At 43.0% G+C, this 25,353-nt stretch overlaps 2 protein-coding genes across 2 annotated transcripts in view; one reads left to right on the top strand and one right to left on the bottom strand.

Annotated features, from left to right (window-relative positions):
• Window positions 1–2,430: 2,430 nt before the first annotated feature.
• LOC130361013 (uncharacterized) lies at window positions 2,431–6,774 on the top strand. The gene is made up of 3 exons (XM_056563573.1): window positions 2,431–2,517; window positions 5,965–6,113; window positions 6,212–6,774. The coding sequence occupies exons 1-3, from the start codon at window positions 2,431–2,433 to the stop codon at window positions 6,720–6,722; spliced, it is 747 nt and encodes a 248-aa protein (XP_056419548.1). The 3' UTR covers window positions 6,723–6,774.
• Window positions 6,775–8,320: 1,546 nt separating this feature from the next.
• The window catches only part of EEF1AKMT4 (EEF1A lysine methyltransferase 4), a 65,177-nt gene continuing 48,144 nt past the window's right edge, over window positions 8,321–25,353 (bottom strand). The window contains exons 4-5 of the transcript XR_008891205.1: window positions 8,622–8,769; window positions 8,321–8,396 (exon numbers count right to left, since the gene is read on the bottom strand). The gene's annotated coding sequence lies outside the window, so the exon portion shown is untranslated. The remainder of the gene's footprint in view (window positions 8,397–8,621; window positions 8,770–25,353) is intronic.

Here is a 25,353-nt window from a genome sequence, read left to right as displayed (position 1 = left end):
AGAGGTTTCATTACAAAGTACAATTGGTCACGCAAAAAACAAGCCCTTATATGGGTCTGTAGATGGAAATATAAAGGAGTTATTGATTTTAGAAGGCTAGGAGGAAAAAACGAAAACGCAAAAATAAAATTGGCCTGGTCCTTAAGGTGAAAAGGGGCTTGGTCCTTAAAGGAGTAGTCCAGTGGTGAACCCAGTGGTGAACAACTTATCCCCTATCCTAAGGATAGGGGATAAGTTTGAGATCGCGGGGGGTCCGACCGCTGGGGCCCCCTGCGATCTCCTGTATGGAGCCCCGACAGCCCACGGGAAGGGGGCGTGTCGACCTCCGCACGAAGCGGCGTCCTACACGCCCCCTTAGTACAACTCTATGGCAGAGCCAAAGCGCTGCCTTCGGCAATCTCCGGCTCTGCCATTGAGATGTATTGAGGGGGCGTGTCGGCCGCCGCTTCGTGCGGGGGTCGACACCCGCTATCTCGGCGGAGAGCCGGGGCCCCGTACAGAGAGATCGCAGGGGGCCCCAGCGCTCGGACCCCACGCGATCTCAAACTTATCCCCTATCCTTAGGATAGGGGATAGGTTTTTCACCACTGGACTACCCCTTTAAGGGGTTAAAGGGAATCTGTCAGCCCTATAGCATGTTCAGAGCTGCAGACTCTCTCTTAGATAATGGCAAAGTTACAAAATGTTTTTGTACGCCTGAAGCTTGGTTTCCGCAAAGGTTTTTTCTAACATTTTTTGGAAACCAGAAGCGGATTAAAAAGGAATAGGAAATATAAAGGAATGACAAACTTTTCCTTCCTACTGGATCCACTGTGCAGTGGCAGTATTAAAAAAAATTATAATAATTTTTTTTTTTTTTTTAAAGCCAGAAAAAAAGCTGTGTGAAAACCTAGCCTATGAGTGATAGAGGCCGGTCTGAACTGCAGCATGCACTACAGTAATGAACTTCTTTTACTTTCCATTTATGTTTCTGTAACCAAAAAGGTTAAGTACATTTCACAAGTAAAGCATTTCTTGAGTTATAGGGTTTATGCAGGAACAGAGAAACAAAGCTAATTTTTTTTTTCAAAAACAGCTCCACGTTTGTCCCCAGGTTGTATGTGCTATTACAACTTGGCTCCATTCACTTCAATGGAACTAAGCTGCAGAACCACAGCCAACTTGGAGACAGAAGTGGAGCATTTTTTTTAAAGAAATTAGCTCTGTTTTTCTATTCCTGGATAACCCCTTTAAGCATTGCATAAGAATTATGTATGTGCATTTCTTGCTGCATCACCTCCTCCTGCAAGATGGTTTACCATCCCAAACCTGTAGGGAGGGTTAATATCATAACACCATCCATACTGCAGCCCTCTTTAATACTTGTTCTTCACAGTCAAAAACTAGAGTGCCTCTTTTTGTTAGTATTGAACAAAAATCCACTGATCACCTGTTGTATGATCTTCTCTAGTTGAAGCCGCACTGCAGTGTGCAGACCTCTCATATAAGTATAATTGATCTCAATCCCCTGGACTCTAGTCAGTGTAACTTGTAGAGGAGTGAAAAGAGTGAGAAAAATGTTAATGTATTAGTAATTATTAATAGTGTTACTAATTATTTTCTTACTGTGTACTGCAACGAGCTACTAAACCGAATAACATTCATCCTAGAAGTCCACCCACACAACACATGATGAGCGGTTATGTAATAATTCAGCTGGAAGATATAAATAGTACCAGGGCACTAAAGCTTAAACTTGCAGTATACTGCTGGGCTCATGATTTGAAGATGTGACCTCCTCAATAGACCTACAGTTGCAGGTGCACATAAAAACAATGGGGAACCCTGCATGAGTAGCTGAAGATGTGATATCAAGAATACAGTCTTTTGACAGTGGCGTATCATTTTTAATGGAAACACAAAAAAGTAATGGGTATTTTAAGAGTGTGGAATTATAGATATGTGCTGGTATTAGAGATGAGCGAACTTACAGTAAATTCGATTCGTCACGAACTTCTCGGCTCGGCAGTTGATGACTTATCCTGCATAAATTAGTTCAGCTTTCAGGTGCTCCCGTGGGCTGGAAAAGGTGGATACAGTCCTAGGAAACTCTTTCCTAGGACTGTATCCACCTTTTCCAGCCCACCGGAGCACCTGAAAGCTGAACTCATTTATGCAGGATAAGTCATCAACTGCCGAGCCGAGAAGTTTGTGACGAATCGAATTTACTGTAAGTTCGCTCATCTCTAGCTGGTATCTTACAATCAGAACAAAGAAACATGATCAGCAAATATATCGCATTTATTAATAATTCTTTATTTATATAGCACACAAACATGGGGAGAACATACAAACTCAATGCAGTGCTGCTTTACAAATACTATTAGAAGAAATTGGTCTAACAATCCATATTAAAATCCACAATGAAATCCAGATGTGTTACATATACAAATGGAAAAAGACCAGCTCACCCTGCCCTGGACAGATGGAGCACGGATCCAGGTGCTGGACAACACCAGTAGGCAAATGGAACAAAGGGTAGTAGAATCCAGCTCTTGTGCAAATAAAATCCAAATTTATTCCAACACAGCAACACAGGAGCACAAAGAGTTACGCATTTCAAGCACAAGAAGCGTGCTTCAAACGCGTAACTTTGTGTTCCTGTGTTGCCATATTGGAATAATTTGGGATTTTTATTTGCGCAAGAGCTGGATTCTACTACCCTTTGTTACATATCCACATACAGATTTCCTTGTTTATTCAGAGTTTAGCTGAGAGTTTTATTCTCTGTAATGCAAAGCAAGGACGTCAGTGATGCAAATCTGAGGCCTTTTCACAACAGACAGGGCACATCAGAGATTTGAAAATCCCCGGCATGCCGAGAATCTGATGGATTTTTTTTTACCCTGTAATAAAATTAGGCTTGTGAAAACCTCATATACTATTCTTTGGTGCAGTATCTTTGTACAGAAACAGTATACTGTAGCTGGAATTCTACAACAATTCTACAACAAATCTGTCCGTATCAAGCTTTAAAGGGGAACTCTAGTGGAAACAAGTGGAAAACAAATGTTTTCAAATCAACTGGTGCCAGAAAGTTAAAAAGACTTGTAAATTACTTCTATTTCAAAATCTTAAAGGGGTATTCCAGGAAAAAACGTTTTTTTATATATAAACTGAAAGTTAAACAGATTTGTAAATAATTTTTATTGAAAAATCTTAATCCTTCCAATAATTATCAGCTGCTGAAGTTGAGTTGTTCTTTTCTGTCTGGCAACAGTGCTCTCTGCTGACATCTCTGCTTGTCTCTAGAACTGCACAGAGTAGAAGAGGTTTGCTATGGGGATTTGCTTCTACTCTGGACAGTTCCCGAGACCCGTGTCATCAGAGAGCATTTAGACAGAAAAGAACATCTCAACTTCAGCAGCTCATAAGTACTGAAAGTATTAAAATTTTTTATTAGAATTAATTTACAAATCTGTTTAGCTTTCTGGAGATGTCACAGCTCCGCCCCCTCTTGATGTTTTGGCCGCCCCCTTAATGCAAGTCTATGGGAGGGGGCGTGATGGTCATTACACAGCGAGCGAGCAAATTATCAGCTGCTGTATACTACAGAGAAATGTGTGCAGTTCTTTCCAGTCTGACAACAATGCTCTCTGCTGACACCTCTGTCCGTGTCAGGAACTGTCCAGATTAGAAGCATAGTAAATCTGTAGTATACAGCAGCTGTAGTATACAGCAGCTGATAAGTACTGGAAGGATTAAGATTTTTAAATAGAAGCTATTTACAAATCTGTTCAACTTTCTGGCACCAGTTGATTTGATAAAAAAAATTTTTACACTGGAGTTCCCCTTTAAAGTCATTCCTGATAATTAGTAATTGATGGGTATGCCAAAGAAAAGTTAACACCCCAAAAAAGTGCAGGAATACAAAACAGTACATAACAAAAAAACTTTCAGGGGATGGAAAAAATTGATTTACCATCCTAGATCTTTGTTTCCCAACTCGTGTACCTGCAGCTGTTTGCAACAGCTGGAGGCACACCAGCTGGGAAACACTGATGTGGATCCTCAAGGTGAGATTACCACAAAAATAAGCTGTGTCAAAGATAATAAAGGTCAGGTCTCATCTGGATGCCATATCCTGTTTAAAATGTTGGGGTATATCAGACATAAGGATGAGAATGAAAGCTATTAGGGACACCTGCAAAATAAATGTTACTTTGACACTGGTAAAGCTGTTATGATAAAAGACGACTAGAAACAGTTCACAAACAAGTTATTCTTTGGAAACCCAGATACAACAGAACAACTTTCTGAATGTCTTCTCTGCCACACTGTTCTGGCTGACATGTTAGGCTAGGCTCACACTGTGGAATTTCTGTGCAGAATTTCTGCCGGAGATCGAGCCGGTGGCACTAGGACCGCGCGGACTACATCGCTGTCCACATAGATGGCAATGCATTTCTGAGCAGATCTCCCAAAAGATCCACCCAGAAATGCATTGCAGTCTATGGGGGGCAGCAATGCAGTTTGCATGGTCCGAGTGCCGCCGGCTCCATCTCTGGCAGAAATTCTGCCCAGAAATTCTGCAGTGTGAACCCATTCTTAGGGTCTATTCACACGGCAGAATTTCCGCTTGCAGAATTCTGCCTCAAATTTGAGCCTATAGACTTCTATGAGATTCCGCACTCCCATTAAGGCTAGGTTCAGACTACGGAATTTCCGACTGTCTGCCTGCAAAATTTTCCGCTACTATTTTCCACCCCCAAAGGCGTTTTTCAGTTTCATGCGTAATTTTGTCATTTCACCGAGTAATCCGCCGCTATTCCGAACGGAAATGACGCCACCAAATCCGCCTTAAATTTCCGCTTAAATTCGATGCCGAAAACAGTGGGAGTGCCCTGAGAGCCAAGTTCAGCCCCTTTTGGACCATGTGATCACATGACCCGACCCAGGTCCGTCAATTTTTACAAGTTTGGCTGGGGAAGTAAGCTGCTGAGGTACAGACATGAGTAGGCAAGCCTATTCCCGAATGTGTATAAGCACTGAGGATGTCATCACTGAGGTATAAACTATGTCACATACTATTTGATTTAGCCATAGTCAACTTTATATATTGCTTGTTCTTAGTAATGTTTTATAAAATGTCCACAAAATAGGCATTTGTGTTTTAGGGTACAGTGTACTATGGGCCTGAGAAGATCTGCATTTAGCCAAGCACATGTTTCAAAATACCCATAGTTTTCTAATGGGAGCATGTACAGTGTAATACGGCCATGAGGAGATCTGCATGTAGCCCAGCACATGTTTCCAAATACCCACACTTTGCTAATGGGAGCATGTACAGTGTACTATGGGCTTGAGGAGATTTGCATTTTGACAAGCACATGTAGTTCTAAAAATATGGTGAATCTGGTATTATAAATTTTTGTTTTGTCCCAAAAATTTGGTTGTAGGTAGAGTGTCGTCCCTGGATTTAGGATAAGGGCCATGGTGAATATTTTAATCAAACCAGACGTGAAGAAGCATTGCATGAGATTGCATTATCCTTATTTGACAACTTTGATCAAATGTCTTCTTCAATTCAGAATGAGATTTGTAAGTTTGGTATAATTTTTTTATTTATAACTTGTACAATTTATCAACATCAAATAATGAAAAGGATGCCAATCTAATTTTTCGAAGTTACATACATCTTTGTACTTTTAATTCCTCGTGTACACTTTTATCTTATTAAAAATGATAAAGATAGTTGAAGTTGATCCAACTATTTAGATCCCTATTTATCTTTGTGTTTCTATTCCCTTGGTGTACACATGTACATTAATCATAGCCTTATATATTGCAAGACAATCATCACTAATTTTGTTAACGGATGAGTTTGCTTGAATTTTTGTACCTGTATCTTGGTTTATTATATTTTTACAAGATAAAAATCTTATATATTTTTTTTGTTACATTTTAAAATACTATATTGTAAAGGACATCAGAAACCGATGGAAATCTGCAAGCAACTATTTTGTTAAGGGGATCAAGAAAGCAGAAAAAAGTGGGTCAGCTGGTGGCAAAAGGAAAAAAATTCCCTATGAGGACCAACTTCAATTTTTACGCCCTAACAGAGTTCTCAGACCGTAAGTACATGTTGAATTTATGCATGCAGGTTTATCACCCATTCTCCCCCTTCCAAAAATATCTAAGCTAATAAAAATTTCACATCTGTTTATTCTAGAACTTCAGGCAACTTTCAGGCACCATCCAATACACAACAAGATGCAGATGAAGAGCCAAGGTCTGAGCCAGTACATTCAGACACACCTTTGGAATCTGAAGCACCAGGCCCATCCAATCCGTTGGAAGATTTTGACCAACATCTGGATGTAGAAGAGGATGTGTCTAACCTTAGCACTGATCAGCCCCCCAGCAGCACACCTACACCAGCTGATGGTGAGATTGAAGAGATGGAAGAAGCTACTAACATACCTTCTTCACAAACAACAACAAGACCACCCACTGCTCGAAGGACCCGTAGATCAATCCGAATAACTGATAGTCAGCTTGAGGTTGAAAGTCAAGCTCTATCATTTATTCGGAGGGTTGACAGCAGTGATGACAGTTCTTATTTTGGTTATGAAATTGCATCTTGCTGCCGTAAAGTGCCTTTTGACCGCCTTCTCGGTCCTCTTCTGGGGTTTACCCCTACCATCCTCCCTTTCAAACACAATACCCTAGTAGCAGTGTAATTAGCCACCACAACCCCTCTGCATCATCTGCATTGGAGTCTTTTCCCTCTGAACCCACATATCACAATCTGTGATTTTTCCCATGAGCATCATTAAAGTTGGTCCACATATTTTCTTGTTGCATTGTTTGTACATTTTATGTCCAGATTTTTATCTTGTAAAAATATATTTTGAAGGTATTGTTGCTTTAAAATGTAAAAAAAATTTTATAAAGTGTAATTTTATGGCTAGTTAGCCAAATTTACAATTACACAAAAAAAATAAACATTTTGTGTCTGGTAATTTATTATACAAATATAATGAGATCCTCAAGATGTTAGGGGGTCGATAAACTTGCTATGGTCTTTATATTTGGATATTGAGCTTACAACATATCCATGGTCAAGTATAGTTGATTCAACATGGGAATTTAATGTAGGTGGCAGATTTTAGATTCAATGACATTGTCATTATAATCAGTTTGCCAAATCATTACACTATAATCTAATCACATTGACCATTGATATTTTGTGGCATGTCTATGGCAAAATATACTACTTTGAACCACACAGGACCTCAGGATGCCATGGTTAATACACACATAATTTGGAATACATTTCTGTCTAATTTGGTTTGAAGAGTATGACAAGTAAAATACATCTCCAAATCAATTTGAAACACAATACAGAACATTGAATACAGGATATGGTAAATAAATAATTTTAAAGACATTGAGGCAAATTATAATTTGAGTTTACTACTCATCCTTTTGTCAAAAAATAATAACACACAACATTAGGCATGATCCAACATTTACAAAGGGTGATGTTCTTCAGGGAACGGCACCTTCAGTAGATAGGAAATAGGAAGTGAATGCTTCTCTAACCACTATCACTTGTTGAGCTGTGTGGCCAGAACCCCATGACCCAGCAGACTCACCCCACGACACATGTTCCTCCTCTTCTATATCAGGGCTAGAATAGTCCTGAATATAGTTGTGGAGAACACATGTCGCTTTAATGACCGAGTCTACTGTGTCAACATCCAACTGAATAGCAGTGCTCAAGATCCTCCACTTCCCAGCCATGATCCCAAATGCGCACTCCACGAAGCGCCGTGCCCGGGTAAGCCTCTGGTTGAACACTCGCTTCCGGTCATCAATTCCCCTTTGTGGTTATGGGCGCACAAGGTTCAGCAGAAGTGGGAAAGCCTCATCAGAGACGAAAACATAGGGAAGTGGATTCATGGTTCCAGGAAGTGGCTTTGGTGGAGGCAGGGTGACTTGATTTTGAAGGGCATGACAGCCAAATTCTGAAGACATCAGCACCCGTGAGTCCCCGGTACTGCCATAGGCGCCAACTTCAATAGCAATAAACTTGTACTGAACATCAGCCACCAACATAGGGACCACTGAAAAATACTTTTTATAATTGTAGAAGCGTGATCCTGATCCCGGTGGCTGCTGAACACGAATATGCTTACCGTCGACAGCGCCTATGCAGTTGGGAAAGTGGGCAGTAGACTCAAATCCTGATGCTGCCTGAAGCCATCTCTCCTGGTTTGGACTGGGCAACGAAATTGGCTGCATGTACTGCCAAATCATGGTACATGTTCCCTTCACAATACCGCTGATGGTTGATTTGCCAACACGGAATTGTAAATGTAACGAGGCACAACTCCCCAGTCGCAAGAAATCTAAAAAAAAATTTATAAAAAAAATAAACAGCTGTATGACCAAAGGTCACATATAAAACTATGTCATTAATAAATCATAACATATATATTTGAATTCGTTGAAGATTTAGATGACATTCTAATGAGTTAATAAACTAAAATAAAAAAAACTAAATTAAAGAAGACAAAATACAATGTTTGATAATTAAACTCCACATAGGAATCCAAATAATATATTAGATTTACCTCAAAGGTGATCAACAGACGCTCCATTGGAGAGATTGCTTTGCGCAAATGTGTGTGGGAACGCTGAAGGTGTGGTCCAACAATGGACAAAAGATTATCAAATGCCTCCATTGGCATACGGACAAAGTTATAGAATTTATCCGGAAAACTACAATAGAAATTAAAAAATAAATAAATATGTAACAAATACATAAACATTTTACAGGATACATATACACACATACTGTCTGAGCTCAGCATAAAGATGACCAATATGACCACGGTCATCACGCAGCAGATTTATGGGGTGAACCCAATAACGGCGAGGCCTCCTGGCTTCCAACTAAAAACAACATACAAAATGAAAGCTATTTCACATTGGTCCAACACATGTAAAGTTGATTAAAACATCCTTTAAATTTACAAAGAAGTTTGACAATAAACGACCTGACGCTGCCTGCGACGACGCAATACATTCACCAAAATGCTCATCAAAGCACGCATCTCAGGGGGTTGCAAGGGCATAATTGGTGGTTCCTCAGCAGGAATGATTGTAGGAGAAGTCAGATCCGACATTATATTAAATTAATGTGGAGAAAAAGCTGAAAGGAAACCAAACACCAAGCCACAAGAAAAAGCACAACTCCTTGACCAAAAAGGAAAATGGAGATTGCAAACTGGATAAGGGGCGTATTTAAAAGGAAGAATGTGGGCTAGTCCAAGAACCAGTGGGCTGACCATATTTAAATTTCTGACCCAAATCCGTATGGATTTTCCGCATGTAATCCGCTTGCAATCTGCCTACGTTCCGCGTTCGGAAAAAAATCTAGCGGAAATTAGGCATGCAAATTCCGAGTGAAAAAATCAGAAGTATGAACAGGTGCATGGAAATCCCATTGACTCGCATGTACTTTTTAGCAAGTGGAATTTCAAAAGCAAATTTAAAAACGGAATTTCTGTTGGAAATTCCGTAGTCTGAACCTAGCCTAACACTTCTGAATTTCCACTTGCAGAATTCCACTAGTGGAATTCCGCAAGCGGAAATTCAGAAGTGTGAATGGGAGTGCAAAATCCCATAGAAGTCTATAGGCTCAAATTTGAGGCAGAATTCCGCAAGCGAAAATTCTGCAATGTGAATAGACCCTAAGGCTAGGTTCACACTTCGGAATCTCCGGGCAGAAAATTTTGTCCCGGATATTCCGAGCGTGGCCAGCGCTGACTGAATCAGTCAGTGCTAGGACCGCGCGGACACTTCAGCCTCCAATAGACTACAATGTGTTCCGCGAGCTACGCCATTCTTCAGGCAGAAATATTCAAGTGGATTTTACGTTCACAAATTCCACTTCACAAATTCCGAAGTGTGAATTTGTGAACGGAAACCCATTCACTACACTATACATTTTAGCAAGAAGAATTTCTGCCTGCAATTTCAAAGCGAAATTGCAGGCGGAAATTCCGTAGTGTGAACCTAGCCTAAGTCTAGGTTCACACTGCGGAATCTCCGGGCAGAAAGTTTCCGCCCGGAGATTCCAAGTGCGGCCAGCGCCAACTGTATCAGTCAGCGCTAGGACTGCGCAGACACTGCAGTCTCCAATAGACTGCAATGTGTTCTGCAAGTATTTCCGCCTGAAGAATGAGCAACGCCATTCTTCAGGTGGAAATTTCCAAGCAGATTTTCAGTTCACAAATTCTGCTTCACAAATTCCAGAATTTGTGACCAAAAAAAAAATCCCCAAAACCCAACCAACTCTCCATTTAACTGAGAATACCTGGAAAAATGCGACTGGCTGTCAGGGAAAGGGGTGTGACCTCAGAAAAGGGGCATGTCCCTGACAGTTAAAAAAAAATCCATACAAATTTACTACTGTTCCTACGACAACTCAGAGTAGGTGGAAAAAAAGCAAACCATAGGGAGAAGCATCACATTAGTAAATACCATGGAAAAATGCCTGTCGGGGGATAAAAACCTACAAAGAAAACAACACATCACTCTTAGTAAGGGTGCATTCACACCACGTTTTGTACATACGGGTGCCGGATCCGGCGGGGGGAGGGGCAAAACTGAGCCGACCGGTGTCACCGTTTGACTCCGGTCGGATCATTAAAGTAAATGGAGTCACGGGCTGATCCGGCCGGGGTACGGGAGCGCCCGGTTTGCCCCTCCCCCCGCCGGATCCGGCACCCGTATGTACAAAACGTGGTGTGAATGCATCCTAAATAAGGGCCAATGTTTTATTCATGAGGATTAGAACACTTAGAATTAATAGTTGAACATCCTGCAACATAAGGTATGTGTATTTGCACTCTACTATTGGTCCGCCATAAATGAATGGTGACTTGATTTGGGAATTCTTACACCAATGTGTGTCCAATTGTGATGAAGTGTTTATAATTGCTGTGAATGAGAAAGGTTTGGGAACTTGCAATAACCCAATTTGCAATAATTAATAATCCTTACAGATTAATATTGTATTTGCCCCTCCCATAATACATAGCCCCTGTTTGGTGAACATTTTTTTCAAATCAACTGGTGCCAGAAAGTTAAACAGATTTATAAATTACTTCTATATAAAAATCTTAATCCTTCCAGTACTTATCAGCTGCTCTATACTCCACAGGAAGTTGTATTTCTTTTTGGAATTTCCTTTCTGCCTGACCACAGTGCTCTCTGCTGACACCTCTGTCCATATTAGGAACTGTCCAGAGTTCAAGCAAATCCCCATAGCAAACCTCTACTGCTCTGGACAGTTCCTGATATGGACAGAGGTGTCAGCAGAGAGGACTGTGGTCAGGCTGAAAAGAACTCCAGTTAGAAATACAACTTCCTCTGTAGTATACAGCAGCTGATAAGTACTGGGAGGATTATGATTTTTAAATAGAAGTAATTTACCAATTATTTTAACTTTCTGGCACCAATTGATTTAAAAAGAAATGTTTTCCACTGGAGTACTACTTTAAGCTTTTATCCAAGACTTCTAAGGTTAACCTATCAAATGAAATGTTTAATGTAGGTAAATGGGAAGAAGAGATATATAAACTTGTCTATTCGAATAACTTCTCAGCTACAGCAGCTTCTACGTCATCATACTAATGCAGAATGAGCTCTAAATGTTAAAGGTATTTTTGAACCTTAAATCTGGGCATTCACTATAAGTAAAAGTTGGTATCAAGCTGCATTTTTCTTTTTATAACTAGATAGAACATGACTAATACCAGTGATCTCTTCAACACCTACACAATATATAAAAAAAATGACATTCAGGATGGTGTTTGACAGAAAAGAAGAAAAAAAAAGAGATTTCATTTTCCATTACTTTTCAAGTGTTGCCTTAAAGACTGACATCTTAAATGTGTAATAGGTGGAATGTACATAGTTCTCCCCTAAGGGTGTAGCTATAGGGGGTGCAGAGGTAGTCTCTCTGACACATATAAAACATCAGTATAACAAATGGTTGATGGTTGGCAAAAACTGAATTTAAAGTGAAAAACAAAAAAAGGTATCGGGCATCGTTAGCAATGCCCTTGTTTACAGTATATACAATGTGTGGGATTGACAGCTCTGCAGGTACAGATCATATTATGCCACAATAAATCAGTGTAAACCAGAAAATATGTCAGATGGTTAAGATTTCGTCTAGGGTCCCTTATGGAGTAATGTTACATACTTACCCAGACATAGTAAAAAATAAATAATTGCCATATATTTCTTCTTCAACCATGAAAGCACCATGGGAAGTATAAGAAATACCTTCTGAGGAACAATCAATAACTGTAACGTAAATATGATACAACCCAAAGAGGAAATTATTTTCTCTCTACTGAGGTATCAGGCTTCTATTAGCCTGTTTAAGTTTTAGTTATTTAGTTTTTTGTTTATATGCATTATTGCAGTGTGATCAGAGGCCGCTCTACCACCTACAAACTCTTCCCCTAATGTTTGCATTGCTACTTGGCAGTGCCATTGCTAGTAATGGGCTACAGGGGCTGGCCTCCATAGCCTCGGGTCTTCGATGCAGGCACTTTAAAAAGGCCTGCAGTCTTAGATGTTCTGACAAGCTACCCGCCCTGGCCGTGAGACCTGCTGGGACATCTTGTAGACTGCGAGCCTTTAGAGGCACTAACTGATACTGTGAGAGCAAGCAGCCTAGGTATATAATAGGTTTTTTTATGGGGGTAATAAAGGGGCATTATTACTGTAGAGCAATAAAAGGGCCTTATTAGTAAATGTAGGGGAATGAAGGGGCATTATTACTAGGTGTGGGAGCAACAAGCATACCTATACTACCTACCCATCAACTGGGGGTTTCTACCTAATAGGGTGAGATTTCCTACCTACCTGCTGGGGGCTTCTAGCTAATAGGGCTGGATCCCTATCTACCCTACCAAATGGGGGATTCTACCTAATAGGGCAGTGGGAATCCTGTCAGCCTATTTACTGGGGTCTTCTACCTAATAACGTAGGGGGGATACCCCACCTACATGCTGGAGCTTCTAACTAGTAGGGGATTTACTACCTACTGGGGGATTTTACCTAATAGGGTGTTCTCACCTATTTATCCACCCTCAACACACTTACCTATGCGGGGCACCAAGGGAGCATAATCTGGGGCACTATGGGTGGGAAACAGTTAAAGAATGTGCCTAAAAACGGCAGAGCCTGAAGTGCATTATGGTGGTCTAAGACAGATTAAAAAGAAAAAAGGAAAGAGAACACCACAAAGAAGATGCCACTTGTGAGTCATTGGATAAAACTGCATTGTAACCTCTTATACTGCAGTGCGTGTTTAAAGCTGGGCCACTTTATGGGGGCATATTGGTCTGTGTACAGTGTTTTTTATTCAGCATCAGTATGGTGGTATTATCCAGTCACTAAGTGGTTGTAATGGCAGTGATCAGGGTGTAGCGCAATTATTTCTCCCTTGTATAATGGTGTTATTTGTTATATTTATGTCTAGTGTTTTTTATTTTTATTTCATTACAGTATGATGGTTCATTTTAGTCATTAAAGTAGAAGTATGTTGTTCTGGTGTGGAGGTATTATTTTATCTTTTGAAACACCAACCCTTGAAATAATACATTTGCATAAATTCACTGGCAAGGGGCCTCATGTTTGAGTTTTGCCTAGGGATTCACAAAGACTAAAGTTACCTCTGAGTATGATACATACAAAGTTATATCCATCCTTTCCCAAATGTGGTTTAAAACTGATAAATGTAAGTGAAAAGTGAAGTGAAAATCCATGACAAAATTTCTTACTAAACAGAAAATCACCGGAGAAAACCAACATGGAATTTTAGTTAACTGTGGTAACCAATGGTAGGTGGCTGCTATAAGTAATAAGCCTATTTGGCTGTATTTGTGGGAGGGGCATTTGAATCTTCAACGAATGCCCCCCCCCCCCCGTCACTCAGGTGTGTACATATTGGTGGGAGGGGTGTTTGATATTTAATGCACGCCCACCGGTTCCCAGGTGCGTGCATCGCATTCGGCAAAACGTCCCTTCTAGGAGTAGGTGGATTCGCTGGTAGAGACGTCTCGGTTCAATTGGAGCTTCAGGTGGTAAGAGCCGGTATCCGGCGATGCGGGCCGGGGTTTTCTCATGTTCGCAGTCACGTTGATATATCACGGTGGGCCTGGGAAAGGGGTCCTGCTGCGCTGTCGAGCGATGCAGCGTTGGTTCGGGGTATCTAGGCGGCTGGTGGGGCTCAGGTTTTGCACCATGTGCATAGCAGGCATTTGCTATCGTGCACTTACTGGCTTTGGCGGCTTCACTGGGGTCCCGGGGGATGGGGGGCTGCGAGTCTCGGCGGGGTTCTCAGTGCAGCTGCCCGGTTGTCTGCAGTACACGCATGCCGTCGCTAGATGGCGCTGCCCAAGCACGTGTACGGCTAGTCAGCTGGTTTGTATAAAGTTTGAAAAAAAAAGGGGGTTTGAGGATTACAGTTAGGCTGGGTAGTAGTACCCTCAGTATTTCAGTGGCAGAGGTAAGAATAAAAACAAAGAAATCAATAATTGAACTGTTGGTGTTTTGGTGGTATCAAGTTCATAGCTCAAGGTAAAAAATAAATAAATATATATATATATATTTATGTTACGCCGAGCGCTCCGGGTCCCTGCTCCTCCCCGGAGCGCTCGCGGCGTTCTCCTCTCTGCAGCGCCCCGGTCAGACCTGCTGACAGGGAGCGCTGCACTGTCACTGCCGGCGGGGATGCGATCCGCGTAGCGGAACGCGCCCGCCCGCGGGTCGCATCCCAATCTACTCACCTGTCCCGTCACGTCCTGGCGCACGCGCGCCGACTCTCTAAGATTTAAAGGGCCAGTGCACCACTAATTGGTGCCTGGCCCAATCAGTGTCTATCAGCTTCCCTGCTCCACCTGTACATAAACCCACTTCCCCTTCCTGTCCTTGCCGGATCTTGTTGCCTCAGTGCCTAGTGAAAGCGTTTTGTGAGTTCCCTTACCAGTGTTACCAGACCTTCTGCCGTTGCCTTTGACTACGAACCTTGCCGCCTGCCCTGACCTTCTGCTACGTCTGACATCACCTCTGTCCTTTTGTACCGCGCCTGTCTCAGCAGTCAGTGAGGTTGAGCCGCTACCGGTGGACACGACCTGGTTGCTACCGCCGCAGCAAGACCATCCCGCTTTGCGGCGGGCTCTGATGAAAACCAGTAGCAACTTAGAACCGGTCCACCGGTACGGTCCACGCCAATCCCTCTCTGACACAGAGGATCCACCATCAGCCTGCCGAATCCTGACAATATATATGTGTGTGTATATATATATGGGTTATTAAAGCATGGTTATAATTCTTATGTCACGTTTTTGACGGTATAGTTTTTTAGTACAGGCGCACAGGATTGTATTTCAGTATAGCACACAGTGGGTACGTTTTTGCAGTACTTACTTTTCAAAGCTATTCATACGGTGCATACGGTCACAAATTGCATGATTATTTTCAGTACGTTCGGTTATTTTAGCAATTATATCAGTGCATGCTTCAACTAGTATAGCAGTCAAGGTGGGTTTGGTAGCATTTACAGTGTGTAGATGTCAATTGTGTAGTTTCACACAGTACAGGGTTGCTAGAACATCAACGTTGGTAGATACTATAGTTGGCAAAAAAAAAAAAAATATATATATAATACATTAGTTAAAAAAAAAATATATATATATATATATATATATATATAAATGAGGCCACCTCCCCGTGGTGGATGGGGGACACGTTTTGATCAAAAAGTGCGCTAAGAGCCTCAATTTTTTTGACCAATGTGTGCTGCTGCAATCCTCTTTTTTTGTATATATATATAAATATATATAAATATATATTTAACGTTTTTGGTAATATTGGGGTACATACGGTTGTGCACACTAGTAACTCACATCTGTTGGTCGTTGCGTATGCGTTCACATAGTCTTGTAGAGTACAATGTCATCAGCACTTCGGTAGGTACACGCTGTTCATGGATGCTTGTGTCATTATACAGTTGTACTTTCATGGTATTTACATTGAATAAGCTAGGGGTTTTAGTAGGCATACGCTCATACAGTCACACCGTCCTTACACGCCAGTCCTTGGTACTGTTCACACACCTGTGCACAGTATTCTCTCACTAAGGGCAGGTCTCAGGGCACACACTTCCATTTTCGTATTTTTCTTGCATACGTTTATGGCATGTATACTTTCACACGCTCATTGGCAGGCATACTTGGCATTTGCTCGGGGCCGCATACTGGTTATAAACTAATACCGTTCTAGGCTTATTGCAGTTACACGTTACATATGCTCATGGTTTCACACATTTAGGGCGTTTATACTGTTCATTAGCGCACAGTATTAATTACTTCTACCACATAGCAGTTGTTACGTCATGAGCATGACATCAATACTGTTCATACGCTCATGTAATTATGCTTGTGCGGTTGGTTTATTGTTCTCATGCTCATAGTACGCACCGCATAGCCTCGTAGTAGTGTATACTGTTTCTCACATTAAGGATTGTCACTGTCCACGCGCTCATGGCTTGTGTTACACCCACAGGCTCATGAATTACACGGATCATATGCTTATGGCACCGGATGATTTGTTCACACACATAGCACTCATACTCTTCACATCCTCAGTACATACTGGTCACATACGCATGGGTTTGGTGCAGGTTACAGTCAGGGTGGTCACACGATGTTGCAATTAGGGCCTCTTTCACGATTCATACACTCCTGTCCCATACACTCATAGCATTCATGCGGCTGGTGTACTGGGGTTTAAGCTGTTCAGGCGTGGGTAGATTGGACCCAAGCACATAGGGCATGTTTTTGTGCATGATGTCATACAGTCATACGCTCATAGTATTACGGTTTTCCCCCCACACCTGTCATTTTCCCAGGGGGTTGTTTCAGCAAGGTCCTTTTATTCCTGACACATGTTGCGGCAACAGCGGCTAGACTCAAGGGGGGTTTACCCTCATACTTGCCATGGCTACAGAGGGTTACGTTGTATAGTCATGGCTGCTACATGTTTTCAGAGGGATTACATCACGACACATAGCCGGTATTAATCAACTACCTGCTGTCAACAGGGGGACACATGGCATAGTCGTGGTTGTTGAAACATTCTTTTTGGATTAGGTTAAGTGACATAGGCGGTTGTATACACTTTGTACCTACCACGCCTGCAGGGGGATGCACCGCGGTGTTGTTTTACTGACACCTCTTCAGAGCAACGACAGTTCATCACATAGAGGGGTATCCTTTATATATTTTATTTCTGCAGGGGAATATCTTGCATAGTCTTTGGTTTCTTATGTTTTTTCAAGGCAACACATGCACATAACATAGGAAGTGGTAATCATCCGTAAAAGACTCCGTGCAAGGGGGTAAATGGAGTAGTGGTTGATAATAACAGGTTATTAATGTAACATCATCACGACACATAGGCGGTAGTATACCCATTATATCTGCCACGTCTGCAGGGGGATCCATTGCTAGTTGTTGTCACTGACACGTTTTCAGAGCAACAACATCACGACACATAGGCTGTGGTATACCCATTATACCTGCCACGTCTGCAGGGGGATTCGTTGCTAGTTGTTGTCACTGACACGTTTTCAGAGCAACAACATCACGTCACATAGGCGGTGGTATAGCCTTCATACCTGCCATGTCTGCAGGGCGATCCATTGGTAGTTGTTGTTACTGACACGTTTTCAGAGCAACAACATCACGACACATAGGCGGTGGTTTACCCGTTATACCTGCCACTTCTGCAGGGGGGTCCATGGCTAGTTGTTGTTACTGACACGTTTTCAGAGCAACAACATCACGACACATAGGCTGTGGTATACCCATTATACCTGCCACGTCTGCAGGGGGATTCGTTGCTAGTTGTTGTCACTGACACGTTTTCAGAGCAACAACATCACGTCACATAGGCGGTGGTATACCCTTCATACCTGCCATGTCTGCAGGGCGATCCATTGGTAGTTGTTGTTACTAACACGTTTTCAGAGCAACAACTTCACAACACATAGGCGGTGGGATAACCTTATATCTGCCAAGGCCGCAGGTGTTTTTTTTATTACACAGTTGTTGTCACTGACATGTTTTTTAGAGCAACATCACCTCACGTGGGCGGTTGTATATCAATTGTACGCGATACGAATGCGGTGGTATCCACTGGGAAATATTGTCATGATCACGTCTCCAAGCACGTTAATGTCACGACAGACGGTGGTTTACCCGTTATACCTGCCACGTCTGCAGGGGGATCCATTGTATAGTTGCTGTTACTGACACATTTTCAGAGCAACAATATCTTGACACACAGGCAGTGGTATACCCGTTATACCTGCCACGTCTGCAGGGGGGGTGCATTGCATAAGTTTACTGTTACTGACATGTTTTCAGGGCAACAATATCTCAGCACATAGGCGGTTGTACAGGGGATTTCACTGGACAGTTCTCATGGTTACGTTTTTAGGATAACTTTATCATGACGCATAGGTGGTGGGTTTCTCATTTACCTGCCACGTTTGCAGGGCACGCACTGCGTAGTTCATTGTCATTCAATACGTTGGCGGAGTGTCATCATCGTGACTCGTAGATGTTAGACATAGTTGGTATACACATCACACCCGCCACGTGCAGAGCGATACGCTGCGCAGTTGTTGTCACTGACATGCTTTCAGTGCGACAACGTCACGTCATACAGGGGGAAGGTTAATTGTTATACCTAATACGGATGGAGGAGGATGCATTTCGGAATTTTGGTTCACACGCTTTCAGAGCAACAACGGTAGGAGGCATGAGGGTGGCAGCTCCTTCCATACTAGCCACACCTGAAGTGGGCATAGCACGGCATAGCGGTTGCCAACAACCCATTTTCTTCTTTGTAGTTTCATAGCGTGAGGAAGGGGGAAAAAATAAAAATAAATAATAAAAAAAAAACACTGGCTACGGATAGGTCTGGCCGTCTGGGGGTACATGGCAGGGTCGTCTACCCGCAGCAGGCCATATTTTTCGGAGTTCAGGGGGTGGGTAGTTCATGGTATGTCGGTATAAGTTCAGGTAGTCTTCAGGCAAGTTTCCCGAGTTTTAGTTCTGGGTAGAGGTATATATGCTTATCAAGGGCAGATCTGTCATGAAGCAGGTTACTGGTGTGCACGGAATGACAGTTCATGTTTGGCCTCTTAGATAGGGATCGATTTGAGCTTTTCTCCTACTTAAACTACCGGGTCAGGCGTTTTGCCCTCTAAAGGCCTACCGTCGGCAGAGGCTTGGGGGACAGTTCAGCCACGGTAGTTAGGTTTATCTATCAGGTAGATTCTTAGAATGTTTGTGTGACGGGATTATGAGGGTGGATGTCTGCAGGTTTTGGTATGGTACTTACAGAGAATTATTTCTTCCTCACACAGTTTTGTGTTTTTGCCCTCTAAAGGCTAACCCTCGGTCGCGGTTTTCCGGCACAGTTCAACCGCTTTACTACTATAGTATTATGCATATGTGTTAATAGTTTCTTTACAGGAACCACCAAAGAAGTCTATTGGCATAGGTAAGTCATGCCGGTCACATGTGGAGCCCTGACCACAAGTGAAAATAAGATCATCAGGTATATCAAAATAGTTCAAGATAAGCAAGCCTTACCAGCAATGCTCCACAAACAATCAACATCACTAATGGACGTGCTTAAAGGGGTACTCCGCACCCCTAGACATCTTATCCCCTATCCATAGTATAGGGGATAAAATGTCAGATTGCCAGGGTCCTGCTGCTGGTGACCCCCGGGATCTCGGCAGCAGCACCCACCTGTACGGCTTTCACCTCACACCGGCAACGCTGGAGGCTTCGGATCCCGACCACAATGGCGGACGAGCGTGACGTCACGACTCCGCTCCGTGTGACCCCGGCGATCTGACATCTTGGATAGGGGATAAGATGTCTAGGGGTGCGGAGTACCCCTTTAACACAGAACTGCAGACATCATCCATAGAGAGGAAACCATGGCACTGTACATAATGCATTATTTAACATAACTCAGCATTTAGCATATGAAAGTTGGCATGTGCATCAAGGCAATGGCCATTTTGTGTGTTCTCACACTTTATTAAGCCTTAGATGTCTTAACATATTGATGAATTCTGTATCAAATGGGGTAAAGATGCTCACATTGGCCCTGATTTACAAAGAGTGGAGTGTAGTTTTTTTCTTTGTGGGTTTTAATTCCCTACAGTTTTTTTCCACGGTATTTACTAATGTTTCCCTACATTTTGCACTTTTCCGTACGTTTCTCCTTTTTTTCTTTTTCTTTTTTTTTTACACATGCTCTGATCTGTCGGGTTTTCCTCAGCTGAAATCCACCACATTTTCTGGAAAAACCTTAATAAATATGTTGCGTTTTTGTGAAAATGTCAGCGACCACGCCCGCTTTTCCAGATGACTGTGCCCCTTTTTCAGGATTTCTCAGTAAATTGTAGAGTTAGACAGGTTTTTCTTTTCAATTCTGGTGCAGACAGAATTTCTGGCGCAGTGCGCCAGAATCTGGTGCTCCCCCCAACAAAACATGCCGGGTTTAGAATAGTAAATCAGGGCCAATGAGAATAATGGGCCAAAAATTATTCTTAATGTACACAGTCTAACGGTATGTTCACAGTTTTTTGTTTTTTTTTTCAAGCATTTGACATGTAACATTTCCATGGCTGCAAAAATGCAATCGCTTTTTTTGTTTTTTTTTTTGGGGGGGGGGGGGGAGATATATCAAAACCTATGCAGAGGAAAAGTTGACCAGTTGCCCATAGCAACTTTCAAAGAGGCCTGTGAAAAATGCAATCTGATTAGTTGCTATGGGCTACTGGCTAACTGCTTTCCTTTTTGGTTTCCTGGTTTTGATAAATTTTCCCCATTGCGTGCACAGACACCACTTTCCCATAGACTTACACAGAACACATTAATGTTAGGAAATGCAGACACAATTCTGTGGACGCATATTTGCAAATTAAATCTGCCTGAAAAAACACTGTGTGAACACAGCCTAAGAATGAACCAAATATATCAAAGTGTATCGTGCTGTTTGATAAATTGATTGCATTATATGACTGTTTAGCCTAAGCTTTAATTGCGTCAGCATCTTGAGAATCCTGGCGCATCTGTGGTGCAGTGTCAAACCTTAAGCCACCGCTTTTTACCTAGTCTCATTTTGATCGTTGGGGGGAGGGCAGGAGAGTGTGCTAAAACTCATAATAAATATGGTGCAAGACCTGCAAGCCAGTTTTTGACACAAACCAGTACATTTGCAATAGTAATTCTGCCCCATAGTTTTAGCCTTTTAGAAACCATTGATCAGACAGTATAAATAATATTGTGTGCAGATTTATCAAAACTGGAATGTGAACTATGGAACTTCCCTTTTATGGAAAACTGCAGCATGACACTTTGTTAAGTCAGGGGAACTTCTGGATATGCCTTTCAGAGAGGCACTGGTAACCCGACAAAACAAAACCAGTGTATGCGCACCAAAGTCCTTGTATAACTGTAACGGAGCTGGATGTGGATCCTCTAACCTTTGTGGCTGATGACATGGACCGTATTGGGGAGCGGAGTCTAAGGTGCCGCTGGTCTTTACCAGAGCCTGCCGTAAGCCAGGATGGGCTTGCTGCGGCAGGCGACACTCAGGTCGCTACCCCCCGACACGGCTTGACCACACAGGTAGCTGGGCAGGGCGAGGTACCAGAGGATAAGGCAGTAACGTAGTCAATGTAGCAGAAGGTCAAGGCAGGCGGCAAAGGTGCCGAGTCAAATAACGTAGCGGGAAGGTCTGGATACATGGGTAAGGCAACAGGCAAAATGGAACACAATCTCAGGCTAGGGGCACTGAAGATCCGGCAGGGAAGTGTGGGAGGTGCAGGGACTTATAATGTGGTGTCAGGTGCAAACACTAATTATGGGCCCACTGGCCCTTTAAATTTCAGAGCTCCGGTCCATGTGCGCCCTAGGAGATATGCTCCAGAGCTGAGACAAAGAGGCAGCGGAGTGTGATGAGAGACAAGATTCGCATGCGGACGCATCCCGCGATACTAATCCCAGCCCCGCCGGCAGACAGGGACACGGGCACACTGTGCTCACGGCCGGAGCCTGTGGCCGGAGCGCAGAGTGTAACAGTACCCCCCCCCCCCCCCCTTTGGTCTTCACCTGCTCTTGTGGTTCAGAAATTTTGTGAAAAGGTCCAAAATTTTGTCCTGTGGCTCCCAAGACCTCTCCTCTGGACTGAATCCTTCCCAATCCACTAGAAAGAACAGTTTGTGGAGTATCTTAATGATGGTCAGAAAATGAACATGAAGTTTACTTCAGTGTTTGGCGATCAAACTTTGGACTTTCTTGACATGAGGGTGGAAATTAAGAACGGTAGTGTTGCCACTTCTGGTTTTAGAAATGAAACAGCAACAAACGCGTTGCTTCATCACAATAGCTACCACCCTTCTCACGTCAAGAAAGCGGTCCCGTACGGACAATTCATTCGTCTCAGACGATTGAATAACAATGATGACAGTTTTGAAAAACAGGCAAAAGAATTGACTGACCATCTTATTGAGAGGGGCTATTCCCCGGGTGAAGTGAATAAGGCTTTAGAGAGAGCAAGGAGTAATCAGCAATCCCAGCTACTTACACATAGCCAACACAACACTGATAATAAGCGGTTTGTCTTCTCCTTCCAACACTCCTCTATGAATAACACAATTCAGTCAGCAATACGCCGCCATTGGCACATTTTGGAGATTGACAAGGACCTCAGAGAGGTAGCATTAAGGCAGCCACTGTTCTCCTACAGGAGGACGTGCACACTGGGGAACCAGTTGAGTTGCACCCGTTTGGTAGAGAACAGGGATAACTGGCTAGATAAAATGCCCCCGAGAGGTAATTTAAAATGTTGTCATTGCGCCATATGTAAGCAGAATGGGGAATTGAAGTTTTGTAATCTAGTTGGGATTAATTGGAGCATCTCTCACTTTATTACTTGTAAGACTAAGTATGTAGTCTATGTAGTCCTGTGTCCTTGCAGACTATTTTACATCGGGAAGACCATCAGTTGTCTGCATGTGAGGATACAGGAACACATACGTTCAATTAGGACGGGTCATGGCTGCTCACGTCTTATAGAGCATGTCAGGAATGTTCATGCTGGTAACCCAGATGTATTGGTTTTCTCAGGATTGGAGGCTGTGCAAGTACCAAGGGATGGCGGTGATCGCCACAAGATACTTCTACAAAAAGAATCGGCTTGGATCCCGAGAACCAACGCCCTGGGTCCACCAGGATGGAACGATAAGAATGACATGAGTGTATTCTTACAAATATGACACTACCTCTATTGTTCTATTGTTATCTTTACTGCATTGTGTTTAATTCACTATTATCTGTATTATAATTGTCTCGTAAGCAGCGCCGTGGTGCGCATGCGTCGGCATTTGTGTATTGGTTGCCGTGGTGAGGGTGCAGCGCTGACGGCCTTATAGCTGCGCCTCCACCACGTCATACCATTGAGCCGGAAGAAGCGTGTAAACACGAAACGTCGGTCCTGCTCTGGACGTACCTGTTTGTCTTATGCACCTGTTGTTCTGAATAAAGCCACCATTGACAAGAGTGAGTAGCCGTTCGTTCCTTCTTCTTGGTGTGGATCACGATATTACTGCATTTTCTGAACTGAGCACCACTCATACGGATCTTAAGACAGTTGCGGCAGCAGTGCATCTATCTTAGGGTTGACTGGTGATCGCGGATTATATAGCGGTGGTTGTGCCGACTTGTACTTTCTTGTGGCTAGGCCACTAGAAAGAAGCGTTTTCCTCTGACCAGCTTGGAATCTAGAATTTCCTTAAGAGCAAAACCATCAGAGGTACCAGAGATGGAGGAAAGTTAGATGTCCTTTTGAAGAGAGCAGTTGTGGATGACAGGCTTCAAGAGGGAGACATGGAAGGAATTCGGGATCTGGAGAGAGGAGGGCAGATGGAGGGAATAAGCCACAGGATTAGGTTGGTATTTGGAGGATAACCACACTTTATCCCCAGGAGGTCGTGGCATGAAGAAGGGAGTGACGAGTCTTCTGCCAGATGGAGAAGAAATTCTGCACCAGTTTGTCAGCCATAGGTACTCCGGAAGAAGAAGAAGAAGACAAGGGAAGGAAGAGGAGGACGAAGATGAAGCCCATAGACTACAAAGAGGGGTGAAGTCCCAGTGGATTCAGAATCTCTATGGTTGTAAGAAAACTCAGCCCAGGGTAATAAATCAGCCCAGTCGTCTTGGCGAGCAGAGACAAAATGGCCCCCAGGACCTGATTCACCCTTTTCACCTGACCATTGGATTGAGGGTGGTAAGCCGAGGAGAAGTCCAGTTTAACTTTGAGACGAGAGCAGAGGGCCCTCCAGAACTTGGAGACGAACTGGACTCCCCATTCGTAGACGATATGAGTAGGCAATACATGGAGACTGAGGAATAGCTTGGCAAGCTGCGGTGCAGATGGTAAATGTGGCAAGGGCACAAAATGAGCCATTTTAGAAAATCGGTTCCCAACAACCCAGATGACCGTATTGCCACCAGAAGAAGGAAGGTCAGTAATAAAGTCCATTGCTATGTCAGTCCAGGGCAGCTCAGGAACTGGCAAAGGATGTAGTAGACCAGCAGGCTTGTCCTGGGCACAGACTGAACAGGAACGAACAAAGTCAATGACATCTTGCTTTAGAGTTGGCCACCAATACTGTCGGGAGATGAGTTGCAAGGACTTACGAATACTGGCATGACCGGCCAACAGAGAGGAATAACCCCATTAGAAGATTCATAGTCGTAGGCGGGGAGTAATGTAGGTCTTCCCAGGAGGCAGGTGCTGAAGACTTGCTAATGCTACGGAAATGAGACAATTAGGAGGTACAATATGTTGAGGGTGAGATTCTTGGTCTTGTACTTCAGAGGATCTAGATTTCTTCTCTAATGGATGGCAGTGAATAAAAAAAAAGTCAAATCTGGAGAAGAACAGAGACCAGCGAGCCTGTCGAGGGTTGAGACGATGGGCAGTCTGTAGATATAGCAAGTTCTTGTGGTCAGTATAAATGGTAAGTGGATGTACAGAGCCCTCCAAGAGATGACACCATTGTTCCAAGGCCACCTTAACAGCCAAGAGCTCACGATCTCCAATTGTATAATTTGTCTCTGCAGGGAGAGAAAGTCTTAGAGAAAACGTCAGGTTACAGTTTTTCCTTTGGATGATTTG

The sequence above is a fragment of the Hyla sarda genome, chromosome 3 (genome assembly GCF_029499605.1).
Source record: "Hyla sarda isolate aHylSar1 chromosome 3, aHylSar1.hap1, whole genome shotgun sequence".
Taxonomy (NCBI): domain Eukaryota; kingdom Metazoa; phylum Chordata; class Amphibia; order Anura; family Hylidae; genus Hyla; species Hyla sarda.
Note: the sequence above shows the minus strand (reverse complement) of the source record. Positions and strands in the feature narration are given on the sequence as shown.